Source organism: Nycticebus coucang, chromosome 12 (genome assembly GCF_027406575.1).
Source record: "Nycticebus coucang isolate mNycCou1 chromosome 12, mNycCou1.pri, whole genome shotgun sequence".
Lineage (NCBI taxonomy): Eukaryota > Metazoa > Chordata > Mammalia > Primates > Lorisidae > Nycticebus > Nycticebus coucang.
The window spans coordinates 29744854-29765814 of NC_069791.1; the positions used below are offsets into that span (position 1 = coordinate 29744854).

At 40.1% G+C, this 20961-nt stretch overlaps 1 protein-coding gene across 2 annotated transcripts in view; it reads left to right on the forward strand.

Annotated features, from left to right (window-relative positions):
• IPO8 (importin 8) overlaps positions 1–20961 on the forward strand; it is an 88541-nt gene that overhangs the window by 65413 nt on the left and 2167 nt on the right. For both annotated transcript variants that reach the window (XM_053556274.1, XM_053556275.1), the window contains 4 exons: positions 6730–6950; positions 9948–10153; positions 13598–13801; positions 20019–20135. In XM_053556274.1, coding sequence (XP_053412249.1) covers positions 6730–6950; positions 9948–10153; positions 13598–13801; positions 20019–20135 — 748 coding nt within the window. The remainder of the gene's footprint in view (positions 1–6729; positions 6951–9947; positions 10154–13597; positions 13802–20018; positions 20136–20961) is intronic.

The following is a 20961-nucleotide window of genomic DNA, read 5'->3' on the forward strand; positions in this document are numbered from 1 at the left end:
GAGAATGTTTGGGGATAGGTTCAGAAAGCATAGAATTTATGGCACAGAATTTGAAATCTGTTCTGTAAGTCCGAGGTGGTTTGTAGGCCATTTCCAGCCTGAGGCCTGTTTTTGTACAGCCGGGGAACTAAGAATGCTTTTTATATTTTTAGAGGATTGTTTAAAGAATAACTGAAACAAACCAAAACAACAGCAATACTGGTAACAAAAACAGAAAAAATCATATGTAATAGATTATATATCGCTTGCAAAGTAGAAAATATTTACTCTCTGGCTATTTACAGAAAAAGTTCAGCAGCTCTTGCTATAAGCAGTTAAACAGAGAGACCTCACAGAGCAGAGAAGGAAGATCAAGGTGGGGCCTGATGAATCTGCTAGCAGTGCCCTAGAGCTAAACAGAACTTCTGTAGACACTAGACTATGAAGATGAGCAAGGAGGCTATTGGCAGTGGAAGTGTGAGGGTTCTGGTTCTGCTCTAGGCAAGTATCATTGGAAATGAGAGGTTAGAGCAAGATTTACAATGGGAGGCTGGTGGCTTGTGCCTAACACTCTGGGAGGCTGTGGTGGGAGGATTCCTTAAGCTGAGAGTTCGAGACCAGCCTGAGCAAGAGTGAGGCCTTGTGTCTACTAAAAATAGAAAAATTAGCCAGATGTTGTGGCAGGCACGTGTGGTCCCAGGTACTTGGGAGGCTGAAGCAGGAGAATCACTTGAATGTAGGAGTTTGAGGTTGCTGTGAGTAGGATGACACCATGGCACAACAGCCTAGGCCACAGATGGAGACTTTCTCAAAAAAAATTTTTTTTTTTTTTACAATGGGAGATGTTGCAGACATTGCATAGGAAGCATCAGAAAAAGCAAGATGTGGAGGACAGAGTAAGGGCCAAGAGCACAGGATTGTCTTGGGAAGTAAAAGGATGGTGTCTTCCACGGTATGCAAAGTGTGGGAAGTTGCTATTTGTCTTACTCTGTTTTGTATTGGTATAACAAAATACCTGAGACTAGGTAATTCATAAAGAAAAGAGGTTTATTTAGCTGATGCTTCTGCAGGCTGGAAAGCTCTAGAAGCATGGTGTTTTCTTCTGGTGAGGGCTTCCATGCTGCCTCACAACATGGGCCAAAGTCAAAGGGGAGACAGACGCGTGCGAAGGGCCAAAACTGAGGGGTGTCCTCACTTCATAACAACCCACTCGTGAGGACTGATGTATTCCCAGGAGAACTAATTCAGTCTCCCGAGAGTGAGAACTCACTACCTGAGAATAGGAGAACCTGGGAGAACCAGAATGATGCCATTCATAAGGGATCCGCCACCCCTCTAACTCAAATACCTTCCACTAGGCCCCACTTCCCAACACTGCCAAATTAGGGATCACATTCAACAAGTTGGGGTGGGAACAAACCATATCCCAACGATAATAATATTTAAGACTTTGTATATGAGAACGTTAGGGACACTAGGGCATCCGTAATGTTCGTGAGGTCACCATGACAGCACACTCATGTACAGCTGAGGTCACCATGACAACACACTCAAGTACACCGTGACAACACACTCAAGTACACTGTGACAGCACACTCAAGTACAGCTGAGGTCACCGTGACTGCACGCTCAAGTACGCCGTGACAGCACACTCATGTACAGCTGAGGTCGCCGTGACAGCACGCTCAAGTACGCCGTGGCAGCACACTCATGTACAGTTGAGGTCGCCGTGACAGCACGCTCGTACGCCGTGGCAGCACACTCATGTACAGCTGAGGTCGCCGTGACAGCACGCTCAAGTACACTGTGGCAGCATACTCAAGTACAGCTGCGGTCACCGTGACAGCACGCTCAAGTACACCGTGGCAGCACACTCATGTACAGCTGAGGTCACCGTGACAACACACTCAAGTACACCATGGCAGCAAACTCAAGTACAGCTGCAGTCACTGTGACAACACGCTCAAGTACACCGTGGCAGCACCCTCATGTACAGCTGAGGTCACCATGACAACACACTCAAGTACACCGTGGCAGCACACTCAAGTACAGCTGAGGTCACTGTGACAACACATTCAAGTACACCGTGGCAGCACACTCATGTACAGCTGAGGTCACCGTGACAACACACTCAAGTACACTGTGGCAGCACACTCGTACAGCTGTATTCTTGGCATTCTGTTCCTCAGAATTTTCTGCAAGTTGCTGGTTGCTTTTAGAGGTTGGGTCAGATTCAGCTTTTGGAAGAATACTTTGTAGGTGATGGTGTATATTTTTACCAGGCCTGGTCATCTCTCCTCTTACGATGTTAGTGCTGTTGGTGGTGATAGTCTGTCATTCCTTCTTCATTTCTTAGTGGAAATACTTCTATAAAGAGAAACGTTTTCTCATAAATTATTAGGTTAACCTGAGAAGCAGTTTGAGTATTTCCTTTTACTTAAACGTGATTCAAGATAATAAGTTTATTGCGTGGCATCCTCCAAAGATGACCAGGGAAGTGTTTTCTTATATTGTTTTGTTTTTGTTTTTTAAGTATCATTGTGAACTTATGGATCCAAATGTACTTGATGTGTTTCAATATATTTTAATTATACAAAGTTGTTTTGTTTTTGTCAGTGGGAGCCCTTGAATTTGTCTTGAGTTCTTTTTTTAAGGCAGAGTCCTTTTCTATCAGCCCAACTAGAGAGTAATGGGATCATCATAGCTCACTGCATCCTCAAACTCCTGAGCTCCAGTGGTCTTTCTGCTTCAGCTTCCCAAGTAGCTGGGACTACAGGTGCGTGCCACCATGCCTGGCTAACTTTCTATTTTTAGTAGAGCCAGGGTCTTGCTCTTGTTCAGGCTGGGCTTGATCTCCTGTCCTCAAGCCATTCTCTCAACTCATTCTCCCAGAGTGGTAGGATTACAGGCATGAGCCCTGGGACCCTGCCGTCTTGAGTTCTTTCGACCTGATTGTTTCAGTCTTTGGCAGTTTCCTGGCAATCTAGTATGAGTAGCTTTTCCAGGCTTATCTTACAGATTTCTTGCTCTAGTCTGGGAAATGGGGTTTCAAGACTAAAAACCTAGACACAAGAGATATTCATTGTTATTCATCTATTTATTAATAAAATATACGATTAATATGTGTTGCATTAGTATATTGACATAATACAATATATAATTATATATTAATACATAGATGTATATAAATAATATGTAATATGCTCTCTCTGTGAATTTATTAATATTGAATTGGTCATTGTTTCTACAAAATAGAGCCAAGAAATAATTTTTTTTTTCTTTTTGTCCTTAAAACATTAGAACACCTGGATAGGCCCAGCGCCTGTGGCTCAAGCGGCTAAGGCACCAGCCACAAACACCTGAGCTGGCAGGTTCGAATCTAGCCTGGCCGCCAAACAACAACAGCTGCAACCAAAAAATAGTGGGGCGTTGTGGCGGGCACCTATAGTCCCAGCTACTTGGGAGGCGGAGGCAAGAGAATTGCTTGAGCCCAGGAGTTGGAGGTTGCTGTGAGCTGTGATGCCACGGTACTCTACCCAGGGCGACAGCTTGAGGCTCTGTCTCAAAAAAAAAAAAAAAAAAAAAAAAGAACACCCAGATATCTCTAATTCAGATTCAGGACTACATTGTTTTTGCCTATCCTACTTGATCTTAATCTATATTTCCCACCTCATAAATTCTGAGTCTCATCAGAATTAATTTTCTTGCTTTATCCCACTAATATATGCGTATAAACTCAGTAATTAATTATACCAACATCATTATAAAAATGATGACTGTTAATGGTTTAAGTTGTTTGGGTAGCTCTTTTTATCTCAAGGTATATTTATATACTAAGGAGATACACAAATAATTCATATTATTAAAATTTAAAGTCATTAAAATAATCCCTGGTTGATTAATTTATTTCATTTTATCTTAATTTTTAGAAATTGCTAGACCAGGTGCAGTAGCTCACATCTGTAATCCCAGCACTCTGGGTAGGTGGATTGCCTGAGCTCAGGAGTTTAAGACCAGACGTCTCTAAAAAAATATTAAAAAATAGGGTGGCGCCTGTGGCTCAAAGGAGTAGGGCACTGGTTTCATATGCCAGAGGTGGCAGGTTCAAACCCAGCCCCCACCAAAAACTGCAAAAAAAATATATATATAATAATAATAATAATAATAAAATAGGCATTGTGGTTGGTACCTATAGTCCCAGCTACTCAGGAGGCTAAGACAAGAGGATCCTTTGAGCCCAAGAGTCTGAGGTTACTGTGAGCTATGAAGCCACAGCACTTTACCCAGGTTGACAAAGTGAGACTCTGTCTTAAAAAAAAAAATTGCTTAAGAAGTTTTTTAAGGCCTGGTATAGTGGCTCACACCTATAATCCTAGCACGTGGATTGCTTGAGCTCACAGGTTCCAGACCAGCCTGAGCTAGAGCAAGACCTCATCTCTTAAAAAAAAAGTAGCCCGGTGTTGTGGCAGGCACCTGTAGTCCCAGCTACTTGGGAGGCCGAAGCAAGGGGATTGCTTGAACCCAAGAGTTTGAGTTTGCTGTGAGTTGTGACGCTAGAGCACTCTACCGAGGGTGACAAAGTGAAACTCTGCCTCAACAACAACAAAAAGTTTTTTAATGAATATATAAAACATATGCACAATTCTAAAGTCTAATTTATAAAACTGTGTATATTCAGGGTAGCCTAGTTTCTTTTTTTATTTTTTTTGTAGAGACAGAGTCTCACTTTATAGCCCTTGGTAGAGTGCCGTGGCATCACACAGCTCACAGCAACCTCCAACTCCTGGGCTTCAGCGATTCTCTTGCCTCAGCCTCCCGAGTAGCTGGGACTACAGGTGCCCGCCACAACACCCGGCTATTTTTTGGTTGCAGTTTGGCCGGGGCCGGGTTTGAACCCGCCACCCTCGGTATATGGGGCCGGCGCCTTACCTACTGAGCCACAGGCACCGCCCAGGGTAGCCTAGTTTCTATCCCTGTCCCTACTCTCCTTTTTCTTTCCCCAGTTGTTCTTTCATCCATTCATTTAAAACAACATAACATACCTTCTCTCTCTCCTTTCCTGGGTGAACGCTGTGTTCCTGTCTCGCTTCTTTCCTGGTAGCATGCCCTGCAGAACACTCCACAGCAGCAGATGGAGGTTTCTTCGTTCCTTCTGCAGCCACCTGGGGCTCTGGCTGTCCTGCTAGTCCCCATGATCAGTTTTAAAATAATGTAAAGGGATCATTTTAGTTTTACTAGTTTTTTTTTTTTTTTTTTGTAGAGACAGAGTTTCACTTTATTGCCCTCGGTAGAGTGCCGTGGCGTCACACAGCTCACAGCAACCTCCAACTCTTGGGCTTAGGCGATTCTCCTGCCTCAGCCTCCTGAGTAGCTGGGACTACAGGCACCCGCCACAATGCCCGGCTATTTTTTTGTTGTTGTTGTTGCAGTTTGGCCGGGGCCGGGTTTTTACTAGTTTTAAAACTTCAAAGCTTCCTTTATGTTTTTATTTAACAAATACTTACTATTACATGCAAAGCCATTAAAACTTTATTTTTTAATTAAAAATTTGATACATAATAATTGTACATAAATTCCGGGTACATAGTGAGGTTTCAATATATACATACCCATCGTCTCATTTATCACTTTTTTGTGTTGCAAACATTTAGTATCCTCCTTCTAGCTATTTGAAACTATGTACTATCATTAGCCATAATCATTCTGTAATGCTTTGTCTCCTATTAATAGCTGTAATTTTGAAACTTTAATTTTAAAACATCTCAAAAGAGCTTTTCAAACTTAACTTACATTTTCTTGTAGTTTCACTGATCTACAACCGTGGTGGTAATTGACCATGACAGTAATTTTCAGTGTAGTTTACGTATGTGTTGTGCCATCAAATCAGAACACAGACTGTATCAAATGGGAAGAAACCAGTGTAGAGATAAGCACACTAGCTATCTCATCTCTTTGTAAATTCCAAGTCTTAGAAGTACATACAATCATGTATTTTGATTTAATATGTCATTCTACACAACACAGATATTCTGCTGATCTGAATGGATATGTGTACATGATTTGGCTTACTAAAGAAAACATAATAAATTTAGCTCTTAAATTTTTATAGTAGACCTTGATTTTTGAAGTTTAATTTTAAAAGGGGCTCACGTTGATACCTCAGAATTTTATTTTGTACAAATCATTTCAGGCCATCGTCTGTAATTGAAAATAACTATCAGGAAATACTTCTAATAAAACTGGTTTAGCAATACTGCATTTTAGGATTGGAGTCAGATGATTTTAGTGTGTGGAGTCTGCCATTTTTTGTTCGATCTTTTTCTTTCACTTATACCAATAGGAGTTTTCCTTCTCAAGAAACAGTCCAACTACATATTTATTCTCAGACCCATTCACTTATTTCCGGTTTTATTTGCCAAAGAAAATGACACCCAGTGATTTTACCTTAAGCATGGAAGTGGCTGAGTCCCATGAGGATGATTACCACCATTTGTGTGTGGGCTCTCATCTGAACTTAAAAACAAAGATTGTCTGGCACTGCTATAGGACTTCTTTTTGTCTGTTTAATGTCTGTAGGTTTTATGAGGATGTAAATCTTTTAAATAATTCAACTTATTTAGATAGGGAAAAGGTTCATTACCGTTAAGCCTATCTTATTTATTGAAATTCTTCTTTGCCAACATTCAGCTTTCTATGAAAGTTACTTGGTTGCTGTCTATCGTCCACTTTTTTTCTCTCTTTGTTCTCTAGTGCATTCCACTCTTTGTTCAGCTTGTTTTGGAGAGATTAACGCGAGGGGTTAAAACGAGTGAGCTTCGTACCATGTGTCTTCAGGTTGCAATTGCTGCCTTGTACTACAATCCTGATTTGCTGCTACATACTTTGGAACGAATTCAGTTGCCTCACAACCCTGGACCTATCACTGTACAGTTTGTAAATCAGTGGATGAACGATACAGATTGTTTTCTTGGGTAAGTGTCCTTTGTATTTTACACTGCTTTTCTGTTTCTGGGAAGTATACTTTTTAATATATGCATATTATAGCATGTGTAAAGATAATTTCCATATCTTAGAAATTATTTTTAGTGTATTAATTAATTTTTAGAAAGTTAAGAGTGTATTTCTACAGTATAATTTAGTGGAAAATATCCAGGCTTTGAAAATTAGATATAGTCCTTCCCGACATATTTTTGGCTTAATATGTATATCTCTAGGCAACAAGAATTAAATGTCTGCCTGGGTTCCATGGCTAGTAAGTGTCTTGGATAAAAGCATTTTATTTATTTTATTTATTACTTTACTTTTTTGTTTGAGACAGAGTCTCACTCTGTCATCCTGTTGTCATAGCTCACAACAACCTCAAACTCTTGGGCTTGAGCAATCCTCTTGCCTCACCTCCTATGGGACTATAGGCATGCGCCACTACACCTGGCTAGTTTTTCTATTTCTGGTAGAGATGGGGTCTTGCTCCTGCTCTGGCTGGTCTCCAATTCTTGAGCTCAAGCGATCCACCTGTCTCAGCCTCCCTGAGTGCTAGGATTCCAGGTGTGAGCCACTGTGCCTGGCCTGGATAAAAACGTTTTAAATGGAGTCCGGTTTCTAAGGAAGACACTAGTCTGGCAAAGTAATAATGTAATATCCTAGCATGTTTAACTCTTTGTGCATCTTAAGGGAGCCTATTCTCAAATGTGGGGTCAGAAGGCTTGTTAGTTGTAGCCTGGGTGCTGCCCATTAGAACCTGGCATTCTTCTTGTTTTCAGAGTAGGAAGAGTAAGGTCCTAACTAGCAGTTATGGGCCCACCTCAAGTCACCTAGCGCATACTAGTGATTGTGTTATGCTAAAATTTGAGCTAGATTGCTGTGTAGTTTGTTTTGGTTTAATATGTCATCCTAAATAAGACTAATATTTGGCTGATCGATATATATATCTATATATATATATATATAAAATTTGGCCTATTTAAATCTGGCAAACTTAAAACTTCTGCATGAAACTTTGATTTTTAAATTTTTAGAAAGTCAAAAAATGTTAAAGCCAGGAGTGATGGCAGGCACTTGTAATCCCAGCTGCTCAGGAGGCTGAGGTAGGAAAATCATTTGAGCCCAGGAGTTAGAGGCTGCAGTGAGCTGTGCTTGTACCACTGCACTCCAGCCTCAATGATAGAGCAAAACCCCATCTCTCTCCAAAAAAAAATTAAAAACACCTCCTGTTAAGACTTCAGAATTATATTTTATACAAGTCATTTCAGCTCCTTTTTCTTTCCATACCCGTTTCAGCTCATTCTTTTTAACTGAAAATAACTTTTATAAAATACTTTTAATTAGTTCTTCCATATTGTACTTTAGAATTGGAGTCTGCCCACTAGAAATAATGTTCTCTTTAAGTTTTGTAAGATCATTTAGAAAAATTTGGTGTGAGGAGTAGACCCCCAGCAGAAGTGGTGGAGAGAAGATGGAGGGCTAGATTAGGATGGTGGGATAGGACTGGAGGAACATGTTTACAAGCAGCTATGTCTGTTCTAATTTCTCTACTTGTAGGTCACTGGAATTTGTCCCTATTGAGATTTGTTATTAAATCCTTGAAGGGAGGAGCATACCTTAAAAAGAACTTTGTTTAAAGTTATCTGTGACAAAGATTTAAGAAGTAGAGATTTGGTCATTCAAAGTTAAGCAGTTGGTACGCTTACTTATTAGCCTCTATAAGCAAGTTTCCAAAGATAGGCTGCCTCTCCCAGCTGTTGCATAGATGGGCAGTTTTGTCTAACTTGAAGTCTCTAGATCCCCACTTGATAATCATCCTTTTTTGTTAGGATCTACTGGTATCTGGTGTGCATTCCTAGTTAGGGCCTGTGTGCTGACAGCCCTCAGATCGTGTGCAGCGCCTGTTACAGCATGCTGTTACGCTGGGGTGTGAATAACTTGAAGGAAGGAATAAAGAGCAATAGAAGCTTATACTGTGTTCATTATTTGGTTTGTTCTATTAATATTTTATTACCCTCAATTTAAACAAATTGAGCATAGCAAGTGAATTTTTTGTTTGTGCCAAAAATGTTAGAGTTTTTACCAATATAGTAGTATTTTAACCCATAATATTTTTGGTTTTAAACAATGTAGAAGAACATGTAATAGAAAATAATACAATATACATACATTGGTTGAAGTCTTTTTTCTCCTCAGAATTAAATTTTCCTTATCTGTGTTGTAACAGAGGATTTTAATAGATTACTTACATTAAGTTCAACTTGCTAGATGCTGAGTTTTCTTTTTTTTTTCTTCTTTTTTTTTTGTAGAGACAGAGTCTCACTTTATGACCCTCGGTAGAGTGCCGTGGCCTCACACAGCTCACAGCAACCTCCAACTCCTGGGCTTAGGCGATTCTCCTGCCTCAGCCTCCCGAGTAGCTGGCACTACAGGCGCCTGCCACAACGCCCAGCTATTTTTTGGTTGCAGTTTGGCCGGGGCTGGGTTTGAACCTGCCACCCTTGGCATATGGGGCCGGCGCCCTACCGACTGAGCCACAGGTGCCGCCCGATGCTGAGTTTTCAAAACAACTTTTAGCATCCAGGGTTAGCATAGAGCATATGTGCCAAGAAACCTTGTAGCTCAGTCTAGTGACAGAAAAGTCTAAGAACTTTTTGTTTTTGCCATTATGTAAGAATTTTATGTTGTCAAATACAGGTATTCCTATTTTAATAAAACTCATTATGCCAAAGCTCATATATAGCATTTATATTAATCATAAATTGGTATTGCATTAAGATTCACCATGGTAATTGCAGGCAATATATAATTGGTTTATAAAATTTGATTTACATAGGATTTCATATAATACAAGATAGGGGTATCTCTGTATAATTCCAGTGAATGAACCTTAGAGTATACCTGGGACATTTCATTTTATAGTATCTTCAGAATCTGTCCTTTATTGCCATTTCTCATGTCCATATTTTTTCCCTTCTGATTTGCAGGCATCATGACCGGAAGATGTGCATAATAGGACTGAGTATTCTTTTGGAATTACAGAACCGGCCTCCTGCAGTAGATGCTGTGGTGGGACAGATTGTTCCCTCAATTCTTTTCCTTTTTCTTGGCCTGAAGCAGGTCTGTGCTACTAGGCAGCTGCTAAACCGGGAAGATCGCTCGAAAGCAGAGAAAGCTGATATGGAGGAAAACGGTAAAGTCTTCCAATTGCTATGAATGCTAGAATTGATTTTGATTGGAGCATGCATTTTCTTTGAACATTATTTGGGGCTTGGTTGACTTCCTGTTAATTATATCAGGTAGCATAAACTAAGATTTGTACACCTTTTGACATTTAAAACTGTTAATTGTTTTTTGTGTAGAGCCTAATGGATGTTACACATTAGGAAATACATTTATAACAGAATCAAATGGTGACTACAGGTTAGCAGCCCGTTGTTTCATTTTTTTGTTTGTTCTCACAGCCTAGATGAAGGCAACAGCCAGGGGTTAAATGAACCATTAGATTAAGAGAAGTGTTAGTACAACAGATTAGTAGAGAATGTCCGATTTTTTTAAAAAGGTTCTTAGGTGACTCATTACCAAAAATTGTATTTGAGAGATATATTTTTTTATTTAAATAAAAATTAAGGATAAAGTACGTAAGTGAAGGTGATTTGCTTAATTAAGTCGGGATAAGATTATTAGATTCAAGAATATTAGGCTTTTATTTAACAATGAGATTGTAAAACTGCTTGCTAGGGATCAGGAAGTAGCATTATTCAATTTCAAGTGGAGTTTTTCCTTTTAAGGTTAAATGTAGACATTTTGTTAGCTCAGAAAAATACAAACACTTCCTTGAAAACACACAACTCTATTTTGATGCTAAATTACGTGATTTTAGCATGTGTAGATTTAAAACACTTTTCACTTAACTGGCATCATCCCATTTTTTTCATATACAAGGAATTGTGAACTACCCTTCTACCCTCAACACAAAATAGAACTTCTAATTTGTTTTTCTGAATTCTGTGTAGGCCTTTTGAAGTAATGCTTCATTATTAGAAGTTTTGTTTACTTGTTTAGTTTTTCTTTTGGCTAATAATGTGCCAACAATTATAGAATTCCTTTTTTCAGTATGTGAGAGTCTCTAATTTCTTGCTTTGCAAAATCTTTATTGGCTTATACTACTATGGTTGAGAGGAAAATTTTCTAGTAACATCCCACATTTTCTTGTTGGTTTCCTACAAGTGTGGATTGATTAACAAACCAAGATATTTCTTTTTTGTTTTTTCTTTTGGCTGGGGCTGGGTTTGAACCCGCCACCTTCGGCATATGGGACCGGCGCCCTACTCCTTGAGCCACAGGCGCCACCCTAAACGAAGATATTTCTTATTCTCTTTATAATTATACCCTTCCCATGTATTTTTTTCATGTATTTGGTCCAAACTATGGTTAATTGCCTCATTCCTAAAACTATCTCATTCCTAAAACTGCTTCAGTATGGTGTGTTTTTATATCACTAGTTTTAGATTAATATTGCCTGGTTTGGGTTCACTCCAAGTTTTTCCTCTTATGTTTTTCGTTTTATATTTGCTGCTTTCCTGTTACAGTATTCCCAGTTATAATCTAGCTGCTAGGAACAGATTGGTGCTGGAAATAGATACAGAATCAATGGTGATACGCAGTTTGGCTTTTTAACTTTTCAAGTTGCATATAGCTAACTATATGTATGTATATGTATATATAATTTACATGTTTATTTTTCTAAATTATAAATTGACAAGTTACAATTGTATATATTTATGGGGTACAAAATGTTATAATTTATGAATATAATGTAGAATGATTAATCATGCTAATTAACATACCCGTCACCTTAAATACTTATTTCTTGTGGTAAGAACATTTGAAATTTACTGTCTTATCAATTTTGAAATGTAAAATACACCATTATTAACCAATTTCACCATGCTGTACAACAGATCTCAAAAAAACAACGCCCCTGCCCCCCCCCCCCATTCTCCTGAGACTTTGTACCCTTTGAGCAGCATCTCCCCATTCCCTGCACGCCCTAGCCTCTGGTAATCGCCATTCTGCTTTCTACTCCTATGAGTTTGATTGTTTTAGATTCCACGTATAAATGAGAACATGTGATACTTTTCACTCCATGCCTGGCTTATTTCACTCAGCATGATACCCTCCACGTTCATCTGTTATTGCACAGAATTTCCTTTTTTTTTTTTAAGTCTAAATAGTATTCCATTGTGTATATGGAATATAAACATTTTCTTTATCCATTCATCTGTTAATGGACACTTAGTTTGACATTAACTTGACTGCAGTGAATAATGTTGCAGGGAACATGGGGGTGCAGTGGGGGTGGGACTGTCTGTCCCACATACTGTTTTGAAATCTCTTGGTTACAATATTTGCATTTGTTAGGTGGAGTCCCTTTTGCAGTTGTGTCCCACACCCCAGAGGTGTGCCATACACCCTTACATTGTGCCTGTTAAATGGGCAAACACCAATCCCCTTTCCATCTCCTTTGTTTCCTCATCCCCCAACTTGAATTGAGTTTTTCTCTTATGTGGGCATGAGATCTATATTCTATCTGTATTTGGATCTATGTTCTTTTTTTTTTTGTAGAGACAGAGTGTCATTTTATCACCCTCGGTAGAGTGCTGTAGCGTCACAGCTCACAGCAACCTCCAACTCCTGGGCTTAGGCGATTCTCCTGCCTCAGCCTCCCGAGTAGCTGGGACTACAGGCGCCTGCCACAACACCCTGCTATTTTTTTGTTGCAGTTTGGCCAGGGCTGGGTTTGAACCCACCACCCTCGGTATATGGGGCCGGCGCCCTACTCACTGAGCCACAGGTGCCACCCTGGATCTATATTCTAACATTTTTACTATTTCTGTTAGCAGAAATGAAATTATGTGGGCATTTCTGACCAGTTTATAATCAACTTAGTTGATTAGGAGATCTGAATTCTCACTGTTACTTAGACTCCATAGACTGACTACACAATCACCTTATGTCACCCTCCCCTTTGCTTTAAAGAGAAGAGCCTGGTGCAGCACTTGGGGAGGCCAAGGCAGGAGGATTGCCTGAGGCCAGGAGTTTGAGACTCGAGACTAGTCTGGCAATGTTATAAGACCCCCATCTCTACCAAAATAATAATAATAATAATAATTGGGAATGGTGGTGGGCACCTCCAGCCCTAGTTACTCAGGAGGCTGAGGCAGGAGGATCACTTTGAGCCCAGGAGTTTGAGGCTGCAGTGATCTATGATTGGGCCATTATACTCCAGCCTGGACGATAGAGCGAAACCCTGTCTCTAAGAAGAAAAAAAAATAATTAATTTTGGCATCTACAATTAAAATAGTCTCTGTGTATTAATGAATGTGGGACAGCCACAGCATAGCAGTAGTAATGTTCAGCTGCATGACAGATTTAGGGAAACTTTTCAGTGAGGAGGATAAAGTCATCTCAATTTAACAAGCTATAGTAAAGATAAGGTTAATTTTTATAATTTTAGGCAAAATTATGTGGTAGTTTATCCATGTCTAGAGTGTTATTTTATAATCTTTTTTATATGAAACTTACTTTGTCCTTATGCGTTTCAATTCCTTTTAAATACTTAATGGATTCATAGAGGAGATTTCGAGTGATGAGGAAGAGTCAAATGTAAATGCCCAAGCCATGCAATCAAATAACGGAAGAGGAGAAGATGAGGAGGAAGAGGACGATGACTGGGATGAAGACGTGTTGGAAGAAACTGCCCTTGAGGGATTCAGCACTCCCCTTGACCTTGACAGTAGCGTGGATGAATATCAGTTTTTTACACAAGCTCTGCTAAGTATGTCTGTACTCCATGAACCTTCACATACTTTTTCTAAATTCTTTCTTCATTTCTTCCTGTTATAAGTTGTTTGGGACCTGCCCCAATTGGTGTAGAATCTTTTAAAAAATTTTATTTGTTCTTTGTTATAGAAATCCCCAAACATATGCAAAAAGAGAGAGATTAAAATAACGTACCACCCATCACCCAGTCCTAGCAGTCTTCATCATTGTAAAGTAACAGGGTGAGCCTGTAGATGATCTGCACAGAAGCAGTTTCAGGCAGCAGTCTGTGCGTATGCTGTCACCCTTTAGGTCTGAATGGGCAGCATGTTCACAGAAAAGAATGAAGCGTTTCAGTCATGTTGCTAAAAACTGGGGCCATACGCCATTAGTAATTCACAGACCCTGTGGGAAGGAACTGGTGCTGTAACATTTTGTTATATAAACAGTTTGCCAATTTTGTGCAGAAAAGGAAACTATAAATACAGTCAAAGGGCTCATACATGATTGGGAGAATCATGTATGAGCCCTTATTAGAGGTTTAATGTACACACTGTACAAAGGCCATCTACAGGTGAATAGGACCAGTAACCCAGTATAGAAATGGGAGATATAAATGGACAATTTACAGAATAAAAATAAATTAAGACCCAATGACAATATTTAGGAAATTATTATTATTATTATTATTATTTTTATTGTTGGGGATTCATTGAGGGTACAATAAGCCAGGTTACACTGATTGCAATTGTTAGGTAAAGTCCCTCTTGCAATCATGTCTTGCCCCCATAAAGTGCGACACACACCAAGGCCCCACCCCCCTCCCTCCGTCCCTCTTTCTGCTTCCCCCCCCCCATAACCTTAATTGTCATTAATTGTCCTCATATCAAAATTGAGTACATAGGATTCATGCTTCTCCATTCTTGTGATGCTTTACTAAGAATAATGTCTTCCACTTCCATCCAGGTTAATACAAAGGATGTAAAGTCTCCATTTTTCTTAATGGCTGAATAGTATTCCATGGTATACATATACCACAGCTTGTTAATCCATTCCTGGGTTGGAGGGCATTTAGGCTGTTTCCACATTTTGGCGTTTGTAAATTGAGCTGCAATAAACAGTCTAGTACAAGTGTCCTTATGATAAAAGGATTTTTTTCCTTCTGGGTAGATGCCCAGTAATGGGATTGCAGGATCAAATGGGAGGTCTAGCTTGAGTGCTTTGAGGTTTTTCCATACTTCCTTCCAGAAAGGTTGTACTAGCTTGCAGTCCCACCAGCAGTGTAAAAGTGTTCCCTTCTCTCCACATCCACGCCAGCATCTGCAGTTTTGAGATTTTGTGATGTGGGCCCTTCTCACTGGGGTTAGATGGTATCTCAGGGTGGTTTTGATTTGCATTTCTCTAATAGATAGGGATGATGAACATTTTTTCATGTGTTTATTAGCCATTCGTCTGTCATCTTTAGAGAAAGTTCTATTCATGTCTCTTGCCCATTGATATATGGGATTGTTGGCTTTTTTCATGTGGATTAATTTGAGTTCTCTATAGATCCTAGTTATCAAGCTTTTGTCTGATTCAAACTATGCAGATATCCTTTCCCATTATGTAGGTTGTCTCTTTGCTTTGGTTATTGTCTCCTTAGCTGTACAGAAGCTTTTCAGTTTAATGAAGTCCCATTTGTTTATTTTTGTTGTTGTTGCAATTGCCATGGCAGTCTTCTTCATGAAGTCTTCCCCCAGGCCAATATCTTCCAGTGTTTTTCCTATGCTTTCTTTGAGGATTTTTATTGTTTCGTGCCTTAAATTTAAGTCCTTTATCCATCTTGAATCAATTTTTGTGAGTGGGGAAAGGTGTGGGTCCAGTCTCAGTCTTTTACATGTAGACATCCAGTTCTCCCAACACCATTTATTGAATAGGGAGTCTTTCCCCCAAGGTATGATCTTGTTTGGTTTATCGAAGATTAGGTGGTTGTAAGATGTTAGTTTCATTTCTTGGTTTTCAATTCGATTCCAAGTGTCTATGTCTCTGTTTTTGTGCCAGTACCATGCTGTCTTGACCACTATGGCTTTGTAGTACAGACTAAAATCTGGTATGCTGATGCCCCCAGCTTTATTTTTATTACTAAGAACTGCCTTAGCTATACGGAGTTTTTTCTGGTTCCATACAAAACGCAGAATCATTTTTTCCAAATCTTGAAAGTACAATGTTGGTATTTTGATAGGAATGGCATTGAATAGGTAGATTGCTTTGGGAAGTATAGACATTTTAACAATGTTGATTCTTCCCATCCATGAGCATGGTATGTTCTTCCATTTGTTAATATCCTCTGCTATTTCCTTTCTGAGGAGTTCATAGTTTTCTTTATAGAGGTCCTTCACCTCCTTCGTATATTTAGGAAATTATTAAGCAAAGAAATTATTCAGAATCCTATCAATATAAATCATTTGTTTTATGGTTAGGTAATATTTCTATAGTAGTATCATAATTTAACTTATTTCAGCTGTTGGATCTTTACAATTATTTCAACTTTTTGAGACTATAAGCAACATTAAAGTAAACATCCTTGCGTAAGCTATATTAACAAGGCAGTACCAGTACATTATAGGTATTATTTACACAATACCACAAATACCATTGATGATGAAAAATACATCCTTCTGTTTTTATTTAAATTCAATAGGAATCAGAGGCAAAGAGCATAGGGAATGGTCCTGTAAAGTCTGGAGAAAATAGAAGCATGTGGAGGGTGTGCTCTAAGGCAGTTGCTCCTGGACGTGTGTGTGCGTGTCACAATCACCCAGGAAACTTTTAGTTTCTGGGTGGGATCTCAGGAAATGTATTTTAAAATGCTCAAGTCAACATTAGGCAATCAGCTTGGGACCAATATGTAAGGACCATTGCTTAAAGTCTCTGAGAAGGGGTCAGGTTGGGCTGGATTGCAGCAATCCTGATTTCTAAACTGGTGGGACCACACCTATGGTGCATCTTACAAGCGTATATGTGAAATTTACTAGGTGTAGAATATAAATCTTTTTTCTTTCCCCCCCATTTTTTTTTTTTTTTATTGTTGGGGATTCATTGAGGGTACAATAAGCCAGGTTACACTGATTGCATTTGTTAGGTAAAGTCCCTCTTGCAATCATGTCTTGCCCCCAGAAGGTGTGGCACACAGCAAGGCCCCACCCTCTCCCCCCTTCCCTCTCTCTGCTTTTCGTCCCCCCCATGACCTTAATTGTCATTAATTGTCCTCATATCAAAATTGAGTACATAGGATTCATGCTTCTCCATTCTTGTGATGCTTTACTAAGAATAATGTCTTCCACGTCCATCCAGGTTAATACGAAGGATGTAAAGTCTCCATTTTTTTTAATAGCTGAATAGTATACCATGGTATACATATACCACAGCTTGTTAATCCATTCCTGGGTTGGTGGGCATTTAGGCTGTTTCCACATTTTGGCGTTTGTAAATTGAGCTGCAATAAACAGTCTAGTACAAGTGTCCTTATGATAAAAGGATTTTTTTCCTTCTGGGTAGATGCCCAGTAATGGGATTGCAGGATCAAATGGGAGGTCTAGCTTGAGTGCTTTGAGGTTTCTCCATACTTCCTTCCAGAAAGGTCGTACTAGCTTGCAGTCCCACCAGCAGTAAAAGTGTTCCCTTCTCTCCACATCCACGCCAGCTTCTGCAGTTTTGAGATTTTGTGATGTGGGCCCTTCTCACTGGGGTTAGATGGTATCTCAGGGTGGTTTTGATTTGCATTTCTCTAATAGATAGAAATGATGAACATTTTTTCATATGTTTGTTAGCCATTTGTCTGTCTTCTTTAGAGAAGGTTCTATTCATGTCTCTTGCCCATTGATATATGGGATTGTTGGCTTTTTTCTTTTTTTTTTTGTGGTTTTTGGCCGGGGCTGGGTTTGAACCTGCCACCCCCGGCATATGGGACCGGCGCCCTACTCCTTGAGCCACAGGCGCCACCCAATTGTTGGCTTTTTTCATGTGGATTAATTTGAGTTCTCTATAGATCCTAGTTATCAAGCTTTTGTCTGATTCAAACTATGCAGATATCCTTTCCCATTGTGTAGGTTGTCTCTTTGCTAGAATATAAATGTCTTAACACATTAACTAAGAAAATGCCATGAAGGCTATGTTAACCAGTTTGATGAAAACATTTCAAATTATGTATAAAACTACCACGTTGTACCCCATGATTGCATTAATGTACACAGCTATGATTTAATAAAAAAAAAAACAAAAACAATTGAGATAGTCTTTTTCCCATCTCCACTGGAGTAGTGTTGAAAGTTCTGTGAGAAGGTTGGAGATGAGGTGGTTGAAGACGAGGGGAGTTACCAGGTGATGGACGATGTGCAGAAAGAGCCGAAGAGGGCTGGATGCAGGAACCAAGCATGAGATGATTCTTTTTATTAACTTAGGAGTATTAGGGACCTGGAATGGGAGGCCAGCATTTCATAGAAAGAAGCATATAGGCAAAAGACATTCAGAAAGAAACAGATTTAGGTCTGTAATCCCAGAACTTTGGGAGGCGGAGGCAGGAAGATTGTTTGAGGCTGGGAGTTCAAGGCCAGCCTGAGTAACATGGCAAGACCTTGTCTCAACAAAAAAATTTAAAAATTGGGCGGCGCCTGTGGCTCAGTGAGTAGGGCGCCGGTCCCATATGCCGGAGGTGGCGGGTTCAAATCCAGCCCCGGCCAAAAACCACAAAAAAAAAAAAAAAAAATTAAAAATTAGTCAGGCATGGTAGCATGTACCTGGAGCCCCAGGTACTTGGGAGCTGAAGTGGGAGGATTGCTTGAGCCTGGGAGTTTGAGGTTGCAGTGAGCTATGATTGGACCTGGGCAACAGAGACCCTGCCTCAAAAAGGAAAAAAAAAAAAAAAAAAAAGCAGAAGTTTGGATGTGGAGAGGGCATGGTTAAAGATGTTTAGGAGTGGCTGGATGCAGTGGTTCACACACGTAATTCCAGCACTCTGGGAGGCGAGACGGGAGAATTGTTTGAGCTCATAAGTTGGAGACCAGCCTGAGCAAGAGCAAGACACCCCCCCCCATCTCTATTAAAAATAGAAAAATTAGCTGAGCATCATGGCAAATGCCTGTAAGTCCCAGCATCAGGAGGCTGAGGGAGGAAGACCACTTGAGCCGAGGAGTTTGAGGTTGCTGTGAGCTAGGCTGACGCCATGACACTCTAGCCTGGGCAACAGAGTGAGACAGTCTCAAAATAAATAAATAAATAAAGATGTTAAGGATTTATAGTGGTTGAGCGGAGGGCTAATAGACCTAGTGAGGGACATGAGGTGAAGAGAGTTTGGGTGAAAAATGTTTTAGCCATGCTGTTTGAGGTTTAGGGGAAGGTTTTACATAAATTTACAGATTTGAGTCTTTGATGTAGGAGCAATACTGAAGCTGCAGGTGGTATGAAAATTCCAGAGGAAAATGGTTACTAGTGAATATACATGTTTACCAAGATTCAGATTTTAGGGAACATCTGTAGAGAGAAGTCAGTGGAGGAGGCAGAGAACTAGGCAAAGTAGAGATACTCTGGGCCCTGACCTTCCCTTGACACCCCATGTATTGGGTACGAACTGGGTGCTCAGCAATACACTAAGGGACTGTATCAAACTGGTCAGCTACGAAGGTGGTGAACATGAGAAAGTAGGCGTCAGTACCTGTGGTGCACATGTCTATGAAATTAGGTCAGCTTAAGGAGTTGGTCAGTGTAGGGAGGTGGTCCTCTATGGAGGTTGCACTGTAATCCCTTGTTGAAATAAATTTCATTAACTGCATTTGTTGGAATTGGACTCTTGTTTCTTTTTCTTTCTTTTTTTGAGACAGAGTCTCACTATGTCACCCTTGGTAGAGTGCCGTGGTGTCACAGATCACAGCAACCTCACCTTTTGGGCTTAGGCGATTCTCTTGCCTCAGCCTCCCGAGTAGCTGGGACTACAGGTGCCCACCACAACCCCTGGCTATTTTTTGTTGCAGTTGTTATTGTTGTTTAGTTGGCCTGGGCCGGGCTCCAACCCGCCAGCCTTGGTGTATGTGGCTGGCGCTGAGCCTATTCTCTGAGGTAATTTTGTTCATGTTCCTAGTTCTCTGAAATATAAAATAATATATAATATTAATAATTATTAATGTAATAATAATTAAATAATAGTCACTGTATTCTCCTATCTTTTCTTCCCCTCCTTTTTATCCCCCCAAACATAATAGCTGTACAGAGTCGGGATGCTGCCTGGTACCAGCTGCTGATGGCACCGCTCAGTGAGGACCAGAGGAGGGCACTGCAGGAGGTGTACTCGCTGGCAGAGCACCGGAGGACGGTGGCAGGTCAGCTGAATTCACCTCCCGATGGGATGCATGAATCAGTGCCAATAGTCATTCTTGATGAGTGACCTCTAAATACTGCTTTTAAAATTGTTGGAGAATAAGGACTTGTATGGTTATTCTTTTTTTTTTTTCTTAAGACCTAGGTTTGAGTGTAGTGGTGTGATCATAGCTCACTGCAGCCTTGAGCTCCTGGGCTCAAGTGATCCCCCTGCCCCAGTGTCCCAAGTAGCTGGAACTACAGACACACCCAACCATGCCTGGCTAATTTTTAAAATTATTTGTAAAGATGGGGGTCTCACTATGTTGCCCAGGCTGGTCTCAAACTCCTGGCCTCCAGTGATCTTCTTTCCTTGGCCTCCCAGAGTGCTGAGATTATAGGCATGAGGCTCTATGCCCAACCTAACTGTTCTTTTTAATCACTCATGGTATCTTAGCTCTGCAAAATCCTGTGCATTCACATGTGTCTATTTGTGGTGCTCTCATTCGCATCCTTATCCTATTTAGGAAAGAAAGGTACAAAATAAGGGTTGGGATCCTTCTTAATTAATCCAGACTTAATTAGCTGGATCACCCGCCTGAGCTTCTCAACCACAGAAGAACCAAGGGATGCGTTCTTGCAAAGAGCTTATATTCCTAGAAATGAAATGCTCTCCATTCCCATTTTAGGGGCTTTATGTGTTACTGATTCTTGTTGATTTTCAGTTTTTAAACTGGAGAAATTATCTTTCGTTGATTATTGTAGCCACTCCTAGGTTACCAATGGAAAAGATTTTGTATATTTTAGTGGAAACATCGTGTACCAGCCATCTAAAGTTGAGAACTCCAG